This window comes from Symphalangus syndactylus, chromosome 17, assembly GCF_028878055.3.
Source record: "Symphalangus syndactylus isolate Jambi chromosome 17, NHGRI_mSymSyn1-v2.1_pri, whole genome shotgun sequence".
In the NCBI taxonomy this organism is placed as follows: Eukaryota; Metazoa; Chordata; class Mammalia; order Primates; family Hylobatidae; genus Symphalangus; species Symphalangus syndactylus.
Genome location: NC_072439.2, coordinates 27,170,211 through 27,190,917, shown reverse-complemented (window position 1 = coordinate 27,190,917; position 20,707 = coordinate 27,170,211). Strand labels below are relative to the sequence as shown.

Below are 20,707 nucleotides of genomic sequence, written 5' to 3'. Positions count from 1 at the left end.
TAACATCTTTTGAGGTTTTTACAAACACCCTCTGTTTCCTGCCCTTTAGCCAATTTCCAAAAATCTTTGCTAAATTTCCACTTACAACTTGTGTCTTATACATTAACCTGTGATGCAGAACATTTTGCAAAAATGTTTTCAGAAGAATTGGACTGCCGTGCAAGTCATCCCACTGTGTGCTCATCCTCCCCAGCAGCAAAGGCTTCAAAGGATTCCACTGGGCTCCGGAGTCCTGACCTTCCCTCCCTGAAGCTGTTGTTGGCCTTACTCAATCGGACCATACTCACATCCTCAAAGCTCCCCTGTTCAATTCCTTAAATAGCTTCTTAATGTTCCTGGAAGCCTCACATCAAACTAATGGGCTCTGAAGCTCCCCAGGACTCAGACATCTGGAAGAGTCTTTGCAGCCCTGGAGGGGACAGGTGTGCTACAGAAACGCCTTTGAAGTGGGACTGGGGAACATGGTCAGACCTTCTAATGGCTCCTTCCCGGGTTCCCATCTGCCAAGAAAGGGAGAGAAAAGCCACACGAATCCTTGAGATTCTTGCAGATTTTCAGAACAATATAATCTGAGCAGCTGAAAAATGGGACCTGTGTGGACCTGCCTTTCTGCTGCCTTCAGTACACTTTTATTGCATACTTGCTGTGTGCCAACTCGTTTTCCAGGCACGACACAGCGGACAAAACTGACAAAGCCTCTCACAACTTCTAAACTAGTAGACGAGATAGACATCCAAATAAATTACAATGTCAGAAGATGACAGATGCTCTGAAGAAAAATCCAGCATGGTAAGGAGAACAATAGAGTCATTTTAGAAGATGAGGTCACGGTGGGCCTTTCTGGAAAGGTACCATCTGAGTGAGTCAACTTCCCATGGGTCCCTTCTTGCACCTCCCCAACCTTCCTTTGGAATCCTGTTACTCAGTGTTAGACTGGTGGTGAGGAAGGGGGTGCTGAGAAAGGCAGGTGCCACTCCCTCCTGCCAAAGCAATCCTAAGGAGGACCAAAAAGAAGTCATCTTTTTCCCTGGTCCTCTGCAGGCACAATCCTTTCACACCCACTAATATACCATTTACCTATATGCTTCACTGTGGGTAAACCTTTGTCTATCAGTTTTGTGTGAAACTGTAATCATCGATTTATGGCCCTGTCCTGACACTAGACTGTAAACACCATGAGGGTTGGGACTGTTTTATTCCTCTTTGTATCTTCAATGCCCAACTTAACACCTGGTTCACTGAATGAATAATCACTGAAACTGATTGTCCCACAGAGATGAAGCTCTGTGCCTTGTCCTTTAGGTACAGAGAGTGACACATAGCATCTGATCTACCCTGGAAGACTCTCAAGGCTGATCCTGTCTCAGCAGAATCTGAACCTGAAATATGGCAGAATACTATTGCTTTTGCGAGGGCAACCAGGTGAAGAACAAAAAGTGAATGTGTTCCAGCCCCTCATGAGGCTTCTGAAGCTTTCCTTATGATCTGATCACAACAAAGGAGACAGGCAACTGACAAACAGCACGCTGGCCCTGAAACACCGCTGGCATCTTTGTTATCAGCCTTTCAGGGCCCACTTTTCTGTCTCTTCTAAAAGATTAGATATTCTCAAACCTAAATGTGTTTAGAATCGCTTGGACTGCTACCTTAACCAAGTTAAGATTCAAAGATCCTACCTTTAAGAGCCTGATTGTACAGATCTGAGCTGCATACTTCAACAAGGACCCCAGGGAATTCTGATGCAAGTGATGGGGGTAATCTCACCTTGAAAATCTGTAACAGACGATAAACTCCTTTAGGGGTAAGGTCCCTCTTATCCTATCTGTTTTTGTGCCCAGAACAGAGCACTGTGCCTAGCACTCAATTCACAACCGAAGAAAGCATTTCCTTATTGGGTATTTACCCCCTGTCCAGCTTACAATGAACACCCAGGGGGTTAGTCATCTTATTGTCCCACCAAAATTCAACTTCTGAGGCTGGGCACGGTGGCTCACGCTTGTAATCCCAGCATTTTGAGAGGCCGAGGCGGGCGGATCACGAGGTCAGGAGATCAAGACCACGGTGAAACCCCGTCTCTACTAAAAATACAAAAAAATTAGCCAGGCGTGGTGGCGGGCGCCTGTAGTCCCAGCTACTCGGAGAGGCTGAGGCAGGAGAATGGCGTGAACCCGGGAGGCGGAGCTTGCAGTGAGCCGAGATTGCGCCACTGCACTCCAGTCTGGGTGACAGAGCGAGACTCCGTCTCAAAAACAAAAAACAAAAAACCAAAATTCAACTTCTGAAGGCCCAGAAATCCCAATTTGTATTTTCTCTGTGGGTCTAGCAGCATCTTCTATAGTGTAAACCACAGTAGGTCTTCAGGACATACTTGCTGAGGCAAAGCATAAACAGGGGAAGGAGAGAGAAAGAAACAAATTAAACTTACAAGGTACTTTCAGAAGACCCCCTCATTTCACGGTGATCCAACAGATTTAGTTTGTTAACTGAGACACTTCCAAATCGTCAAAAAAATGTAATGTGCTGATATATAACAGAAGTGGCAAACTCTTTCCTTTTCTTCCTTTGTTTTCAGTGGAGCTGCCGATAAACATTCAGTGTGGAGGAGCAGGAATAAGTCTGGGGGCAAACAAGAACCTTGACTAATGTGCTCTGAATGAGCCAAGTGCTGACTGCTCTCACACAGCCCTCAGCTTCAGAGCACTTAGAGATGTCCTTAATGTCAACATTGGGCACTTATTTTACACAGGAGCCTGTGACAAGTAACTCTTTAATACAGCACCTCTGCTTAGTGCTCGGCTGCAGGCTGCTGTTTCAGCGTTTGTGTAATACTTGCTCCCATCTTTGCCTTATTACTGATGATATTTCGGTGGCATGTTAGGAGGGCTCATACCACTATAAGCTGACTCTGGCTTCTTAAAGCTACTTTTAAAAAGAATCCATCAATTCTTCCATTTGCCAAATCTCCGCCGCTTCTCTAGGATGCCCTCACAGCTTTTATGTCTTGATCAGTTCAGCAGATTCTCCAAACTGGTTTTTCCCTTTTAAGTACTCAATGTAGGACAATGAGCTCCTGCAGCTCAGGACTGGCTTTGTGGAAGAGAAAGAGGCTTGCCCTTGTTATCAGAAGCCTTGCTTCAGGTCTCTGCTTCTAACAAGCTTTGTGACTTGAGAAGAACCACTTTTTTTTTTTTTTTTGAGACAAGGTCTTGCTGTGTCGCCCAGGCTGGCGTGCTGTGGCACAATTCTGGCTCACTGCAGCCTCAACCTCCCACACTCAAGCAACCCTCCCATCTCAGCCTCCCAAGTAGCTGGGACTATAGGCGCACACTACCTATACTTTTTTACTTTTTGTGGAGACGAGTTTCATCATGTTTCCCAGGCTGATCTCAAACTCCTGAGCTCAAGAGATCTGCCCACCTTGGCCGTCCAAAGCGCTGGAATTACATGTACACACCACTGCACCTGGCCTAGCGCTCAATTTTCCTATCTCTGAAATCATTTTTTAAAAACTGAAAAACACAAGAAAAAGGAAGTATTATAACAACTGCTCTACTTCTCTCACAAAGCTGTAATTAAGATCAAATACTGTGGAAGGGAACTGCCAATTTTAATTCTTTTATGGCACTGATCTCAGGGCAACCACATCTGAATATCATCTAGTCGGTAGAAGGAAAGGATTAAGAGTGGGCTCAGGGGAACTGGGATTCAATGCCCAAAGTCTCATTTAAAATAGCAGTGACTGGAGCTCTCAATAGTGTTTCCTGGCAGAAATAGCCAAGGTGGTTCCCAAGGTAAAGGCTGCCAATAGTTGGTGGGAAATAAAGAGATGAAATCTTATCCCCTCTATTTCATGTGTCCAACCCAACAGCTCAACCTATCGATCTTTGGATATGACACTTACGACAAGAAGAAAATAAAACACCAGCACACTTCCTGCAGCCCTATAAACCAAGTAGATCATTTCAAGATTGGCATTCCAGCAGGCCACCAAGACTACACCCAAATTCTCTGTAGTATTCTATCTACTTTACTTGACGTCATGAAACAAACACTGAATTTGGTGGCAGAAGACTTGGGTTTGAAACCCACCTCTGCATTAGGCAAAATCACTTTATTCATTCAGTTTCAAAGCTTACAGACCATCTGCTGGGAATACCGAAGGTAAGTGGGGTACCAATTCCTTGGATGGACGAGCTGGACATCGTATGCCCTACACGAAGAGGAAGCTGCAGGGGCCAAAGCCTGGGGATGTGAGAAAGGGCTGGTGTGTTTGGGCAGCTTTACCTCTCTTGGTTTGGCTACAGTACTGGATGTCCCCTGGGGAGTAGGGAGGGTGAGGCTGGACTTCTCAAATCTCCCGTCTCTGTGAAATGAGAGGTTAGGCCTAGGTGGCCACTGGGGCTGCTCATGGCTCCAAGATCCTCTGACTCTCATCACAGCATCAGGCCTTGATGTGACTGACCACAGGACTTCAGAACATTGGGCTACAAGTGAATCCAGTGACACTGAAGTGTTACAAATATGTTGGCTGCTCATACTATGCAAAAGGAGCTGTTTTGGCTGTAGGTATAAATTTATACTTGAAATATGCCATAGATATTCTTGAGAGTTTGTTTTTTGGAGTCTACAGACCAAACATTTGACTTTGGAGGGTAAATACGGTATGATAGCTCAAAAAGTTTCTTTCGAAACCAGCTAAAATATGAGGTATTGTGCAGAGAGCCTGAAGGTATAACCAATGCCTAGCTGCTATTGCATAAACATTACATTTTTTACACACAAGCCCTGGCACCTTAACAATTCTCTGGGTTTCCAATGGTTTGTTCACCACTAAATCCAAAGGACCATTGAATGAATTAGTGAATGAATGGGCTTCAACATAGCTCAATAATTATTTTAAGTCTATCTTCACAAAAATGCCCATCTGCAAAGATAAGCGTCAGAAGAAATCCCAGCCTGCGAATGCAAACATGAGGGTGCAGAACAGATGAACCGAGTTGCCTCAAGTCCACCCAGGAGGCAGGTGAGGCAGAGAGTGACCACACATCCCTGTTTGCTCTAACAGTTTTGGTTTGCGCCTGTTTTTCCAGCATAATTATTAATAGTGCCCCCTTTGATTCTTGAAAATTCCTGGTTGAGGGGTTAAGATGGTCACCTGACAAATAATAAAATGACTGCTATTTCTGGCCATTGGGACTGAAAGAATCAGTGTCACTACTTCACAGGACTCTTCGCCACAGCAGGTTTTCAGAGATCTCAAGAGCAAGCGAGCAAGCTATTATGCATGCTGCCTTAGAAGGGGAGATACAATCACCACGGGTAAACTGTGGGATATTTGCTGTGTGACAAAGTCAGTCCCACTGATTGCAGTTGTTCTGGTAGCAAGAAGCCCAGGACATGGCTGTTCAAGTGCAGAATGAGGTATATCATGTCCTTAACCCACCAGCCTGGCATGAGCCACATGCATTGTGAGTCTGGGGTTTTTACAGGCATCAGAAGCGAGGAAGTGCACGCTGATTGGTTCATGGGTGGCCATGAGTGGGCCAGAAAAGCACCATAAGCTCTCACTCCAGGCCGTGGACTCCACCTGGAACTGACAGCCTGGCTTCCACGCTTCAAGTCACCCCTGGCTTGAAGGTGCTGCTTCACACAGTCCGGGACTACAATATGGATGCATCACAAACCCATTTTAGGATTGTAAAGCAAGTTCCTGCAGCACAGTGAAGAACAGCTTATTGATGGCAGTAGCAGCCTGTCTGGAGCAGCTGCTGCAAAGATGCTGGCTGTAGCAGGGGTGGCACAGCCAGGGTTGTGTGCTCCATGGAGCTGGTGGGAGCTGGGAACAGGTGGGAGCTCCCAAGTTGGTGGGACAGGAGCCCTGTCCTCCTGGGTGCAGGTGCAGCCACCCAACCATGGCTGCAGACCCAGGCATCCCTATGCTCTTGGGTGCCTTGGAAGTCCCCCTGCCCCGGCAGGCTTGGAAGTGTCTGCTCCTGCTGCCTGGCCTTTCTCAGCTCCCAGTGCCTACTCCAGTGTGGAGCAAAGTTGTCGTTGAGCCTGGTCACTGTCGTGACCCGGCCGGGTGTGTGGGGGCTTGGGGCAGCAGTGACACGCCAGTCCCCTGCCACCTCAGCCACCTCTGGACTTTGGTCACCACAGAGCAGGGGAGGGAGGCCGAGAGGAAGGGCTGAGGGTGGCTCAAGGTGGGCCTGCAGGCACCTCTTGATGCAGACAGCCAGGGTGTCATGGATGACATGTTGATGGCAGCAGGAAGCACATAGGTTCTGGGTGGGAAAGGGGCAGGTCCCCAGTAAAGCAGCACCTTCAAGCCAGGGGTGACTTGAAGCATGGGAGCCAGGCTGTCAGTTCCAGGTGGAGTCCACAGCCTGGAGTGAGAACTTACGGTACATTTCTGGCCCATTCATGGCCACCCACGAACCAATCAGCGTGCACTTCCTCCCTTCTGAAGCCTGTAAAAACCCCAGACTCAGCCATACTCACAGAGACAATGGGACAACCTGCCTGCAGATAGGAGCTACCCATTTTGGGTCTCCTCTCCACTGAGGGCTGCACTCATCAGGATGACCTGCCTGTAGAAAGAAGCTACCCACTTCAGGTCTCCTGAGCCTTGTACTATCACTCAATAAAGCACCTCTTCACCTTGCTCGCCCTCCAGTTGCCCATGTATCTCATTCTTCCTAGATGTGGGACAAGAACTCAGGACCCACTGAATGGTGGGACTGAAAGAGTTGTAACACAAACAGGGCTGAAACACACCTCCCCCTTGCCACACTGCAGGCAATGAGGGGGAGAGAAGAGAGGAGGAAAGAGCCATGGCCCTTCGGGGAACCCAGACTTAGGAGCTCCCCCGAGCCAGGGCTGTGACACCCCTCTTTGGGGCTCTACAGTTCCTGGTGCCTCCAAGCTTTCAGGCACCACCATGTTTCCTGGCGGCCACCGTGGAAGCCACAGTGGTATGCCTGGTTCAGCCATGGCAGGGAGCCGGTGCCTGTGCTGGGGTGCCACAGGTGGTATGTCTGGATGTGCGTAGTGGCTGAACCCCGTACTTGCTTACTCGCTCACACACCCCTCACTGCTCTGTGCCTGGATTGCTCTTGGCAGGCATGGGGTCTGGGCCGGTAGCAAAAGCTGAGTGCAGCCTGCCAGGCTGAGTGGGCAGAACAGGCCCAGTGGGCCCGAGCAAAACTTGGGCAAAGATGCCACCAGCCACAGTGGTTTCTGGCTAGTGAAGCAACACGCTAAGGATCCTGTGACATTATCTGTTTCTCAAACAGTGGTCTTTGGATCACTTGCTTCAGAATTATCCAAAATGTAAAAATGTTTAGAACTCATCCTAGATCTAGTGATTCAGATTTTCAGGAAGTGGATTCCAGGGATTTGCATTTCTTCTTTTTCAAAGACAGGGTCTTGCTCTGTTGCCCAGGCTGTAGCGCACTGGCACAATTTCCCACCACAGCCTTCACCTCCCAGGCTCAAATGATCGATCCTCCCACCTCAGCCTCCCAAGTAGCTGGTACTACAGGTGCACACTACCATGCCTGGCTAAGTTTTGTGTTGTTTTTAGAGATACGGTCTCACTATGTTGCCTATGCTGGCCTCAAACTCCTGAGCTCAAGCCAACCTCCTGCCTTGGTCTCCCAAAGTGCTAGAATTACAGGCATTGAGTCACCACGCCCAGGATTTGCATTTTTGACACCAACTTCTAAACATTCTTATACGCATTAATGCAATAAATATAAAAAAGATATAGCATATTTAACTGAAACATCTAGATGAAATTATTATTTTTCAGCCGGGCGCGGTGGCTCACGCTTGTAATCCCAGCACTTTGGGAGGCCGAGGCGGGCGGATCACGAGGTCAGGAGATCAAGACCACGGTGAAACCCCGTCTCTACTAAAAATACAAAAAATTAGCTGGGCGTGGTGGCAGGCGCCTGTAGTCCCAGCTACTCGGAGAGGCTGAGGCAGGAGAATGGCGGGAACCCAGGAGGCGGAGCTTGCAGTGAGCCGAGATCACGCCACTGAACTCCAGCCTGGGTGAGAGAGCAAGACCCCGTCTCAAAAAAAAAAAAAAAAAAAAAAAAAGAAAAAGAAATTATTATTTTTCAGGAGGGGATCAGAGGGCAACAATCTCCAATGACAGGAAATGACACATACAGGTTGGTTTCTGTTGTGTGACCATGAATTATTGTGAGTTGCTAAGTTAGTTTTTTGGGTGTGTCAGAGTAAATCTCAAGTTTTATTCAAATAGCTGGTTGGCAAATCTCAAGTCATTGGCCAAATGAGAACAAGCCATGTAAATGACACATAGATGCACACAACTGATTTTTATAGCCAGACCTGAGAGTTAGAGATGGAGATGGACAGACCACATCATGAAGTCTCTCCCATGTAAGGTGAGAATATACCAGAATCAAAGAAAGTAGCTTCTGCATACTTTTTTTTTTCTTTTTGAGACAGAGTCTTACTCTGTTGCTCAGGCTGTAGTGCAATGGCGTGATCTCAGTTCACTGCAGCCTCTGCCTCCTGGGTTCAAGCGATTCTCATGCCTTAGCCTCTCACGCAGCTGGGATTACAGGCATGCATCACCATGCCTAATTTTTGTATTTTTAGTAGAGACAGGGTTTCACCATGTTGGCCAGGCTGGTCTTGAACTCCTGGCCTCAGGTGATCTGCCCACCTCAGCCTCCCAAAGTCCTGTGATTACAGGCAGCAGCTGCCACACCCAGCCTGTATACTCCTTGTTTTTTGAGATGGAGTCTCGCTCTGTCGCCAGGCTGGAATGCAGTGGCGAGATCTCGGCTCACTGCAACCTCTGCCTCCTGAGTTCAAGTGATTCTCCTGCCTCAGCCTCCCAAGTAGCTGGGACTACAGGCATGTGCCACCATGCCCAGCTAATTTTTGTATTTTTAGTAAAGACAGGGTTTCACCATGTTGGCCAGGATGGTCTCGATCTCTTGACCTCATGATCTGCCCGCCTCAGCCTCCCGAAGTGCTGGGATTACAGGTGTGAGCCACCATGCCTGGCCGCTTGTATATTTTAATGTGATTTCATCCCCAAATATATTCAAAGTGGTGGCGGTGGTGGTGGGGGGCAAATCGCCAAGGGTGTGCCATGCTAATTGAGAACACAGAAGTATGAGATATTACAGATATGCAAGACTGGAGAGTGGATCAAGAAAGCTGTCTAATATCAACGCTTTAGCCTAACAAAGTATCCTTAGAACTCCTCATTTTCCCTTTTTGCAGGGGGATACATGTTTTGTGAGGTCTGAGGTTTATGTAATTTTCGGGGTTCTCTTTAAGAATACAAAAGTAATTATGAATACAAATTTAGGTACTAATGTGAATGTTTATTAATGAGAAAAAAATTACAACAGATTACTGGAATCCTGGAAGCTGAGGTCCCTTTCCTTTGAGAAATGTTTACATAAATGTTTCCTGATTGCAACCTGGCTTCTCCTCTTCATCGGAAACAGCCTGTCTACATTTTCTGGCAACAATCAGAACTCACAGGGGCTGATCAGGGCGAAGGTCCCCAATACTCAAGTTTAATTAGCTTCTTTGTAAATCTGCCTTTACACTGCAAACTAGATTTCCTTTCTTAATTAGCTAAACAGCTAACTCATCAACTTATATTACTTAGTCCTGGAAAGACAGATGATTATTAGTTTCACCCTCAAGACTGCACAGCAGGGAGGGCAATTCTACAGGAAGGCTGTGATAGAGTGTCTGTCTCCAGGATGACTGCCATCAATTCCTTCCCTCCCTGTACAAGCATGTTATTCTTTACATCAAGAGGTGGATCCAATTCCCCTATCTTCAAACATGGACTGGCCTTAGAGATTTCCTTGACCAACAGAATGTGGCAGTGATGATGTTCTGGGACTTCTTAGGCTAGGTTTTAAGAAGCCTTGCTCATTCTGCCTGAGACTATATTCATTTCTCCCTTTCTCCCTCTCTCTCTCCCCTTCTCTCTCTCTCTCTTTCTCGTTCCCTCTTTCCTCTTTCCCCTTTCCTTCCCCTCCCTTCCTTCCTTTACTTCCTTCCTCTCTCTCTCTTGCTTTCTCTCTCTTTCTTTCAAGATGGGCTATCACTATGTTGCTCAGGCTGGCCTTGAGCTCCTGCGCTCAGGCAATCTTCCCACCTCAGCCTCCGAGTACCTGGGACTATAGCTACATGCCACCATGCCTATCTGGGATCCTTGAACCACCCACTCTTAGAATATTTCCTCTCAGAATCCAGCTGCCATGCTCTGGGAAGTCAAAACCACCTGGAGAGGCCATGTATTGCTGCCTCAGCTAAACTCCCAGTTGACAGCCAACATTAACATGTGAGAAAGCCATCTTGGACTTCCAGCCCAGACAGGTCTTCAGACAACCCCAGCCCCAACTCACATCCGACTTTGGCCATGTGAAAGGTCCTAAGGGAGAGCCACCCAACTGAGCCTAGTCAACCAACAGAACTATGAAAGAGAATCAGAAATTGGTCTGCAAAGCCTCTAAGTTTTGGAGGAGGTTTGTTTTGTAATCAAAAAAGGCACAGAGGAATTGTGTTGGGATATAACTCTTGCATGCCCTCTATCCCAATAAGACTGGAAAGATGAGACATGGGACAATGACCTCCCTGGAGTTATTTCTGTGGTCCCTATTTGTCTGTAAGTGGTGCTTGTTCCCTCCGCTCCTGTCCTCCAGCCGGTAAATACTAGGAAGACCCTCCCGCTGCTCTGGGATTGGGAGATGAGAGCCCACAGCTGTTCCACGGGTTTGATTTGGGGGCTAGAGGACAGGAATGAGAACTCCCATTTTGGTCTCAAATCCAAACCATTTTAACCAAACCAATCTAACTTTATACTAGTTATTAGTTATAAAGTTATTTTGACCCCAGACTCCAGTGTCCATCTTTTTAATTGGTTCAGAAAACTTACAGCAAAAAAGGCCTATTTTTTCCTCTTTAGACCTCAACAAGTACCACCATTCTTCCTTTCACATAGGTTGGAAAGCGAAGTCTTGTTTTTTAAATTTTACTTGGCTTCATCCTCTAAATCCAGGCTGCCTCATTATGCTACCTTTTAGTTTCCACGGTCCCTTTCCCAGTTCAGCTCCTCACTGCCACACTCTCAGTCCTGCAATGACTGCCCTGTCTGCAGCTCCCCCATCTCCCGTGGTTACGGCTAAGATACTCCTCTTACTGAAGACCTTATCTACTGCCTTAGGTCCAGTTCAAGGACCTCTGGGGTAATTAGCTTTATTAGAGCTAACAGCCCTTCAAGCTAATCTTTCAAACTCAAATGACCCCATAAGGCAAATTTTATTTCACACTAGATGATTTCTTCCTTTCTTTTAAAAAAATATTGTCCTATCTCATCTCTTCTTCTTTAGATTATATAGTTCTCCCTCCTATATCCAAATCCTCTAGTCCCTTAGAAAGCAAGAAACACATGCTTTATGGCTCATTGTTCTTTGGCTAACCATCTAACTAGCCACAAATTTGAATTCCTTGAAGATACGTTCCCCAGTGCTCTACTCAGTAAACACCACTGGACTCATGATACCTATGGAAAGAACCAGTGAAATTTTGTGGTTGTGATAGAGTAGGAAGAGGAGCTAGGAACCAATATTTATTATGCCAGGTTTTGTGCTAAGTACTTCGTATGTCATTTAGTTTTTTCCTTGGCTTCCCTAGTATAACAACTCTATTGTCCTCTTTTTCACCAAACAGGAAGCTGAGATCCAGGGAAGTACTTTTTCAAGGTCACTCAGTAAGGGCGGCGATAGAGCTTGAAGTCAAGATTGACTACCAGTCTAAGTTTTTTAACCACCATATTATACGGCCTCCAGGTTTTTCTGAGGGGTCCAGGGAATTCTTTAAAACAAATTTTTCTTCCTCTTCCAAATAGAATTACTGTTACCATTTTTTAAAACTTCAAGACTTTCGGCTATGCATATACGCTTTTTTTCTGCATATCATCACACTCTGTATGAACAATCAGGTTCTGCTTCACTTCAGATGGCACAGCCATTTTCCCATGTCAGTATGCACCAATATTGTTTCTGATGAATGGGCCAGACTGTAGAAAGCACAAAATACAACAAAATATGTTCTTTCTCCAAATGGGATTTTGGCTTGGGCATAAAAAGTCACCCAGAATCAGAAGACTATAAATGTTAAGATGTAAACGTGTTAAATATTATTCATGTTTCCATGGGAGAAAATGGGGGAATCCCAAAAAACGTAGGAATTCTAAGAGACAAGGTCTCACTCTGTCACCAAGGCTTGAGAGCAGTGGTGTGATCACAGCTCAAGGCAGCCTTGAACTCCTGGGCTCGAGTGATTCTCTGGCCTCAGTCTCCCGAGTAGCTGACATTACAGGCGTGCACCACTATGCCCTGATCATTTTTAAACTTTTTGTCGAGACAGGGTTTCATTATATTGTCCAAGCTGATCTTGAACTCCTAGGCTCAGGTGATCCTCCCACTTCAGCCTCCCAAAGCGTGGAGATGATAGGCGTGAGTCACTGTGCCTGGCCTTCATTCTCTCTCTTTTTCATGGGGAGGGGTGGTGGGAAACAGGGTCTTTCTCTGTCACCCAGGCTGGGGCGCAGTGGTACAATCATGACTCACTGCAGCCTCGACCTTCTAGGCTCAAGCGATCCTCCCACGTCAGTATCCCCAGTAGCTGAGACTACAGGCAGGTACCACTAATTTATTATTTATAAATTTATTATTTATAGATACTACATTTGGGAGAATTTATTATTATTATTATTATTATTATTATTATTATTATTTTTGTAGAGACAAGGTTTTCTCCATGTTGCCCAGGCTGGTCTTGAACTCCTGGGTTCAAATGATCCTCTCGCCTTGGCCTCCCAAAATGCTGGGATTACAGGTATGATCCACTGTGCCTGGCCCATTCTGTATTCATTTGAAAGTGAATGCAAGGAATCTTTAAGTGTGAAGACTTCCAGAAGCCGGTGGGGAAGGAAGACTAATATTTACTATCTCTGACCACGTACCACATCTTGTGCCAGGCAATTTCACTGATGTTCTCATTTGCTTTTCCTAACTACTTGTCAACATAGGGATTTTTACCCCACCTTAAGGAAGAGAAAAGACAGGCTGTGATTGCTCTGGTAACACTGGTGTTGGGTTGGAATTCAGATACTAGAGTCTAAGGTCTTTGTTCTTTTAAAGAAGGTGTTTCAGATAAAAGAAAAAGAAAATCTAGATTTTAGAAAATCAAGAGTGAGCTAAATAAGTGATCTGGAGTTATAAAAAATAGCTGATAGGAATCTTGATAACCAAGGAAAGGAAAAATGAAGCAGAAATAAAACTGGGCCCCTGTGGTTCAGTCTAGCAGGGGCGGGAAGGGGGCTTGCTGAGCTGAGGAGTGAGCGGGCTCCGCAAACTGGCCCCAAATAGAGAAGGCCTTGTTTCTCCAAGAGCCCAAAATGGGGCTAAAGGCAACAGCACAGTCTTTGTGTGGGGGCTAGAAAGAAGGGTGAAATTAAGAAGAATCCTAGCTCTACGGAGGGCCTGTCACTGGCCAAGAAGGGGTGTGGCACAGAGAACATCTGGAGGTTTGGGCTGCTGGCCTGTGCTGGGCTGTCTGAGTTACAGAACATGAGATGTGTGCTGGACTGGGAGTGGGAGAATTGCTGAGAAAGAAGAATGTGAGGAGAGCCTGGGCTCCAGTGCGTTTGAGTTAACAAGTCCTTTCCTTCTCCACTGAACTCTTTTAGGACAGTATAAAAAAGTTGAATGGCAAACTTCACTAAGCAAGAGGATGGGGGACCTGGCTGGGACCGTTTTCCTTATGCTGGGGGAGAGGCTGCACCCTACGCTGTTAGGCAGAAAAAACCAGGTACTGTAGGATAGAGGGGAGTCAAAACATCCCCTACACTCAACCCACACCTCCAGAGAACAGGCCTGTGCTCGACTGGTGGTGAGGGCCTCTCTTGGAATTCAGTTTTTGGCCACAAATCCCTGCCTTAGACTGGGGAAGGTTTGAGGGAAGCTCAGCAAACCTGGCGGCTGCTCTTTGGGTTTGGCAAACTCGAGATTTTTCCAGCGCCTTGTGTTCAGCGAAACTGAAAATGTGTTTGGCTAGAAACCCTTCACTAATTTTTAAACCCCTGTGAGTTTTTTTTTTTTTTTTTTAACATAAATTTGATCCACATGTTTTTGATTTATTTATATTTAACTCATCAAATCGAATTAGGAGCCACAATGATGAATGGGAACAATGCTGATTTCCAAGAAGATTTTTGAGCCCTTTTTCTTAGAATTCAAACACATTCCACCCCCAGACCCCCACAACTGTTAAAACTACCAGACTGAGCTGGGTTTGAAATGTAGAACCCAAATGTGAAATGAAGATCCATGCCTGGCAGAGACAGAGCACAGCAGGGGAATGTTCTTAGGGAGTCACAGAAAGAAGGTGGGCTCGGGATGGGAGAATGAGACAGGAAGTGGGTCAGTTATTCTTCCTTAGGTGGTTTCAATACGTTAATCGAGCTTCCTAGGCTCCCAACGGAGGCCACTTCTCATGTGAATGCTTTTATCACTACCACCCAGGGAAAGGGGGTTCCTGCTCCAAAAATTGTGGACAGGGGGTTCCTTGCACCTATTTTCTTTTCCTTGTGTTCCCCTCCATAGTAGCCAATTCAAGCTGCTCTTCCGCTTCCCTTGTAACAGTTCCACCCACTCCAGCCACCCCTTCGTGGCTCTGGTGGAGGCCACTCCATCTGGAAACATTTAACATGTACAACAATTTTAATCTTGTGCAAGAGAATCTTAGACGCACTACATACCCATTAAGCTAAATTATAGGTGCACAGTGTTACTTTGCACAATTCTGTCTGGTCTGGGTTTGCACACACAACAAAGGCCATTACTGTCTTTCCCAATTACCCTTTCTACTATACCATCATTTTCCACAACTTCAGTCTGAGGCCAATAGTATTTCTCTGGGAAACTCTGGCCCCCAAGGTCCCAAGACAAAGTTGCTCTCTTAGGTTGAAGACAAATGCGCCCTCATCAGAGCCCCTTGAACCAGTACTTGGTAGGTCCCTAAACACTGACCAGATAAATTTCCTTGAATTTGGCTTCTCTCCCCTACAGACACTGATCTAATTAAATAGGCCTGGGTACAAGTACCAGCTTGCTACTTATTAACTGTATAACTTTGGGGGTTATTTTACTTTCTTGGTTCCAATTTCCCAATCTTTAAATTGGGTATAATAGCTATACTTACCTCACAGTGTTGTTGTGAAGATTAAATGAGATGTGTCCTGTAAAAACCTTAATTTGTTGCATGGAGATAGGGAGGTGTTGGTCAAGGGATACCAAGTTTCAGTTAAACAGGAGGAATAAGTTTTAGAGATCTATTGCATGGCATCATGACCACAGTTAATAATAATGTATATTTTTAAATTGTTAAGAGTAGATTTTAAAAGTTCTCATCACAAAAAACGTTAAGTATATGAAGTGATGAATATGTTAATTAGCCTAATGTAGTCATTCCATAATGTAAACATATATCAAAACATTACACTATATCCCATCAATATACATATTTGTCAATTAAAAATAAACTTGGTACGTTGTCTCACCCAGACTAAGTAGTTAATAACAATTAGTTTTATTATTATTGAAACTGCCACACTTTATTCAACTCTACAACTTTTCTAAGAGCATTTAAATTTTTGCAGAGGTTGACAGTTTCCTTCCAAATCCTCTGCACTCCCACGAATGCTGAAGTGACCAACTCAGCGCCCTACAAACCAGTATCATTCAGCGAGGTGACATAAGGTTTCTCACCAACCGCCTGGGATTGTTATTGAGTTCTCAGGGAGTCTTCTGTACTGCAGGCCCAAGTTTTAAACCTACAGTCCCTTCCTGAGATCTGCAGTAGCAGAGGGATGGGAAGATCTCAAATCTAATGCATAGAGAGCACTCTCCTTCAAGCCAAGTGGAGCTGCTGCTTCTCATTTTATATAAAAAGTATATGTGAGAAAGGGAGGTGGAGAAGGAGGTTTTTACTTTGCTTTAAGGAGCAAAAGCAAGACCTTTACGGATGCTTTTGGGAAAGTAGAAAGGTGAAGGCAACATTTAAGTTATCTGACAAATGCCTCTCTCGTAAGGGGGAAAATAGAAAAGTCCATGAGTCCAGTTACAAGCCCTGTGCTCAGTGGCATTCAACAAGAGAGCTGGAGGTCCGACATTTATTGCTCTTCTCTGGTGAGAAGTAGTTTTAGCAGTAATTCACGGATCCTGATGTTGGCCAGGAATCCACCAGTTTCTAGGGGGGACTTTGGACACCTAATGTAGTCATGGTCTTCATTATGCAGAATTGCTATGAGGACTCAAGAGAGAACACTTGCAGAATTTTGACAAACGGTAATTATTATTTCTACCGAGCTGACCTCACTTGAAATCCTGGGTGATACCAGGAAATGTGTGTATCTTCCATGCCCAACATTTACTAGAGTTTTCTCTTTCAGTGGCTTCTTAGTCCCTTTTATCTACATGTACTATGGATGCCAGCCCAGCTCTAAAAAACCCTAAGGAAACCACTCCCTGCTCCCAACTCTGCCAAAGTGGTGGGTCTAGGTGACTGTGCCCATAAAGGGTACTGAAATGGACATACAATCTGAAGGGACAAATACACAGGCTAGGAAGTCACTTTGGTCTGATATAAAAGGTGAACTGGGCCAACCAGACTCCTCTCTGGAAATGTGGAATTGGGGGAGTGAGAAACTGGGCTGACTGGTAGCAGAGCCATATAGAATGTAGATGGCCACATCAGTGGCAGAACTCCATGTGAGGGCTGAGAGCTTTCTGCTGTGGAGGCTTTGCAGGGGCTGCCTTGACTTCAAAATCACTCTCCCATAAAGCCTGGCTGTTCAATCGTTCTGCTCATGGACACCATAAATATCTCTTCTAATATTATTACTACTGTTTTTTTGAGTCAGTGTCTCACTCTGCCTCCCAGGCTGGAGTGTCACGGCACACTGCAACTTCGAACTCCTGGGCTCAAGCAATCCTCTCACCTCAGCCTTCTGAGTAGTAGCTGGGGCAGGCATGTGCCACCACATCCAACTAATTTTTTACTTTTTGTAGGAACAAGGGTCCTGCTGTGTTGCCCATGCTGGTCTCAAGCGATCCTCCTGCCTCAGCCGCCCAAAGTGCTGGGATTACAGGTATGAGCCACCATAGCCGGCCTTCTTGCAGTATTTTTTTTTTTTTTTTTTTGAGTTAGCTCTAGTAAGTTTCTGTTTCCTCTGACCAAAATAGTCTTTGTTAAAACAGCACCTGCTCTTGGGAAGTACATGCAAATAGAGTTATGTCTAAATGTTCTGAGCATTTCCAGTCCAAGGAATTAATACTTCATTACAGGCAAGCCACAGTGGCTGACGCCTGTAATCCCAGCACAAGGGCCAACATGGTGAAACCCTGTCTCCACTAAAAATACAAAAATTAGCCAGGCATGGTGGTGCCCACCTGTAATCCCAGCTACTTGGGAGGCTGAGGCAGGAGAATCACTTGAATCTGGGAGGTGGAGGGTGCACTGAGCCAACATTGCACCACTGCACTCCAGCCTGGGCAACAGAGTGAGACTCTATCTCAAAAAAAAAGAAAAAAAAAAGAAAAAAAAACCTTAATTACACATTGTAGTAAATGCTGTTGGTTCCTGACTTATGCCTTCCTGATTTCCTTCTACTATTGAAATTGGGAGAGTTAAAACTCTTGCTCTCCCAAACTCCCTTGCAGCTAGAAGGTCATGTAACATAATTCTGGCCAGTGAGAGGCAAGTGAATATCTGTTGGGACAGAGGCTGCCCCTCCTTTCCATCTTTGCATAGAAATGTCAGGCTTGGACCTACTGCCACCACCTTGTAACCATGAAGGGAAAGTCAAAGAAATGCAGAGATGCTACAGCCCTGACACAATGGAGGTGCTGAACCAACGCCAGCAGCCACCAGATTCCAGCCTTCTTACTGTGTGAGAAAAATTTACCTTTAAACTCTTAGGCTGTTGCAAAAGTAATTAAAAATGGCAAAAACTGTAATTACTTTTGCACCAACCTAATACTATCAGTTAGACTTTTCCGTAATTTGGAAGCAAAAAAATTTCTAAATGATATATCCAGAAAGTCAACATAGAAACTGATACTGTTTCCTATATGGTAAGACACATGATTATTTTTAAACGAAATATATGACCAACTTGTTTGTAAATTAACTTCTCTAAACATCAGCTGAATGACAGAAGCTCTTCAGGTAATTAGTCTAACGAGGGGATAAGGTATACATGAATAACTATGATCAGGCCGGGTGTGGTAGCTCACGCCTATAATCTCAGCACTGAGACAGGTGGATCACTTGAGGTCAGGAGTCCAACACCAGCCTAACCAACATGGAGAAACCCTGTCTCTACTAAAAATACAAAAATTAGCTGGGTATGGTGGTGTGCACCTGTAGTCCCAGCTACTCGGGAGGCTGAGACAGGAGAATCACTCGAGCCCAGGAGACAGAAGTTGCAGTTAGCTGATATCATGCCACTACACTCCAGCCTGGGCGACAGAGCGAGACTTTGTCTCAAAATACAAAACAAAACAAAACAACTGTGACCGAAGGCAGACAGTGAAAACACTGTAAGTGGAAGGTGCTCTATGTATATCCCAAGCAGGGAGAGACATTACTTCTGCTTGGGCAAGGAAGAAATCAGGGAAATCTCCATAAAAAAGCATCTAAGCTAAACTCCAGAGAAAAAAAGAATTTGGATGTTTGGAGTTGGGGAGAAAGGGCATTCTTGGCAAAAGGAATAGTTTAAGCAAATATGGGAAACCTAAGGTCATGTAAGGGAAACAGCAAGTTCATTTTGGCTGGTGCAGAAGAACAAAGATCAGAGAAGTCCAGACCAAATTATAATAAGCCTTGAACACCAAGTGCATGGGAGTCTGAGCTTTACTCTCCATGCCTGGGCTGCCATTGAAGGTTTCTAGGAGTCAGTTTTTAAGGAAAATTTACCTGACTGCAATATGTAGCATGGATTGGCAGACTTAGAAAATGTCAGGAGGCGGCTGTGCAGCCATCTGGGTAGGAGGTGATGAGGGTGTGAACCCGAAGAGTCAAAGTGAGAATGGAGTGGGAAAAAGACACAGACGTGAGAGATACAGTGGAAGTACATATAACACAAGTTGGCTACTGTCTGGATATGGGGTGTGAGTCATAGGAGGCATAATGCCCAAAATGTTTTATTGTACAAAATATAAACAAAAACCTCATGCGGTACCTCTGGAGCTGAAGACAGGAATGGTTTAATGTAGATGTTGGAGTCATGCACCTTCAGGTCATGGTCCCCAAGTCCCCTGGTCACTCCAATAGTTGCCATTACCCGGGCCTAGGAGTATAAGCAGAGGGTCATCAGAAACATGCACACAGTGAAAGCATCCCATCCCAGTGCAGATGCCTGGGCTAGGAACAACCAATTTTCCAGTTCCTCCTGCCCAGATATGTTTCCAGGCCCCTTGCTGCTAACATATGTGGATAGCTCTTACCAAGAAAGGGCTCACCAAAATCACTTCTGTATTTGAGGAGTGCTTTTTCTATCCATTATCTTAAGCTTGACAGGTTGCTGCTGTTTCTTTTCAGCTTTCTTTTTTGGAGACTGGAAGGAAGGATGTCCAATAAACTAACTCCAATGCATGCATGATGTCTACAGCTGCAGAAATCAGTTCATATCAAACCTAATAGGATCGATCCATCCATCCATCCATCCATCCATCCACACACCCACCCATCTTTCTGTTACACATCCACTGTACAAGTATTTGCTCAACACCAGCTATGTCCTTAGTCCTGTGATATGTACTAGTAAAAGATGTAAAAACAGGAGTAGCTCTTGCCCTCCCAGAGTTCACCTATTATGTTTTATGGCTGGAGAAAAGAAACTTAGCAACTCTATAACCTATCCTGCTAACATCTCCACAAATTCCCTCTGGGTGGAAAGGAACAAAATGTCACCAGCGCTGTGACATAGCTACACAGAGACCTCAGGGCCGAGATCTCATCCTGAACTGTTTTTGAATGGTGTAAGGAAGCAACACTATTACACCAATGCCTACACAGTCAGCTTAAATATCTCCTGTTATGCTGAAGATGTGATTTACCCAAACATTTATTGGGTACCTACTATGTACTTACATCATGTAGTGGGGGCACAAATGTCTAAGGCCTCGTCCCTACTATAAAGAAACTTGGGGCCACGTGTGGTGGCTCATGCCTGTAATCCCAGCACCTTGGGAGGCTGAGGCAGGTGGATCACTTGAGGTCAGGAGTTTAAGACTAGCCTGGCTGACATGGTGAAACCCCATCTCTACGAAAAATACAAAATTTAGCTGGGCATGGTGGTGGGCACCTGTAATCCCAGCTGCTCGGAGGCTGAGGCATGAGAATCACTTGAACCTGGAAGGTGGAGGTTGCAGTGAATTGAGATCATGCCACTGCAGTCTAGCCTGGGTGACATAGCGAGACTCAGTCTCAAACAAACAAACAAACCAAAAAGAAACTTGGTAACGGAGATAAGAGGGATATGTCTAATTAATAACACATAAAATATGGTTAAGTACTGAAAAACACATAGACAATGGGTTATGCAGTTTAGAGGAGGTAAAAATTC

At 45.3% G+C, this 20,707-nt stretch overlaps 1 protein-coding gene across 3 annotated transcripts in view; it reads right to left on the bottom strand.

The window, feature by feature from the left end:
• The window catches only part of PPM1H (protein phosphatase, Mg2+/Mn2+ dependent 1H), a 305,954-nt gene that overhangs the window by 27,587 nt on the left and 257,660 nt on the right, over positions 1-20,707 (bottom strand). For 2 of the 3 annotated variants that reach the window (XM_055251348.2, XM_055251349.2), the window contains exon 8: positions 19,322-19,429. In XM_055251348.2, coding sequence (XP_055107323.1) covers positions 19,322-19,429 — 108 coding nt within the window. Of the gene's footprint in view, positions 1-943; positions 1,774-19,321; positions 19,430-20,707 lie in introns of those variants that run through there. The other variant, XM_055251350.2, reaches the window with a different exon arrangement.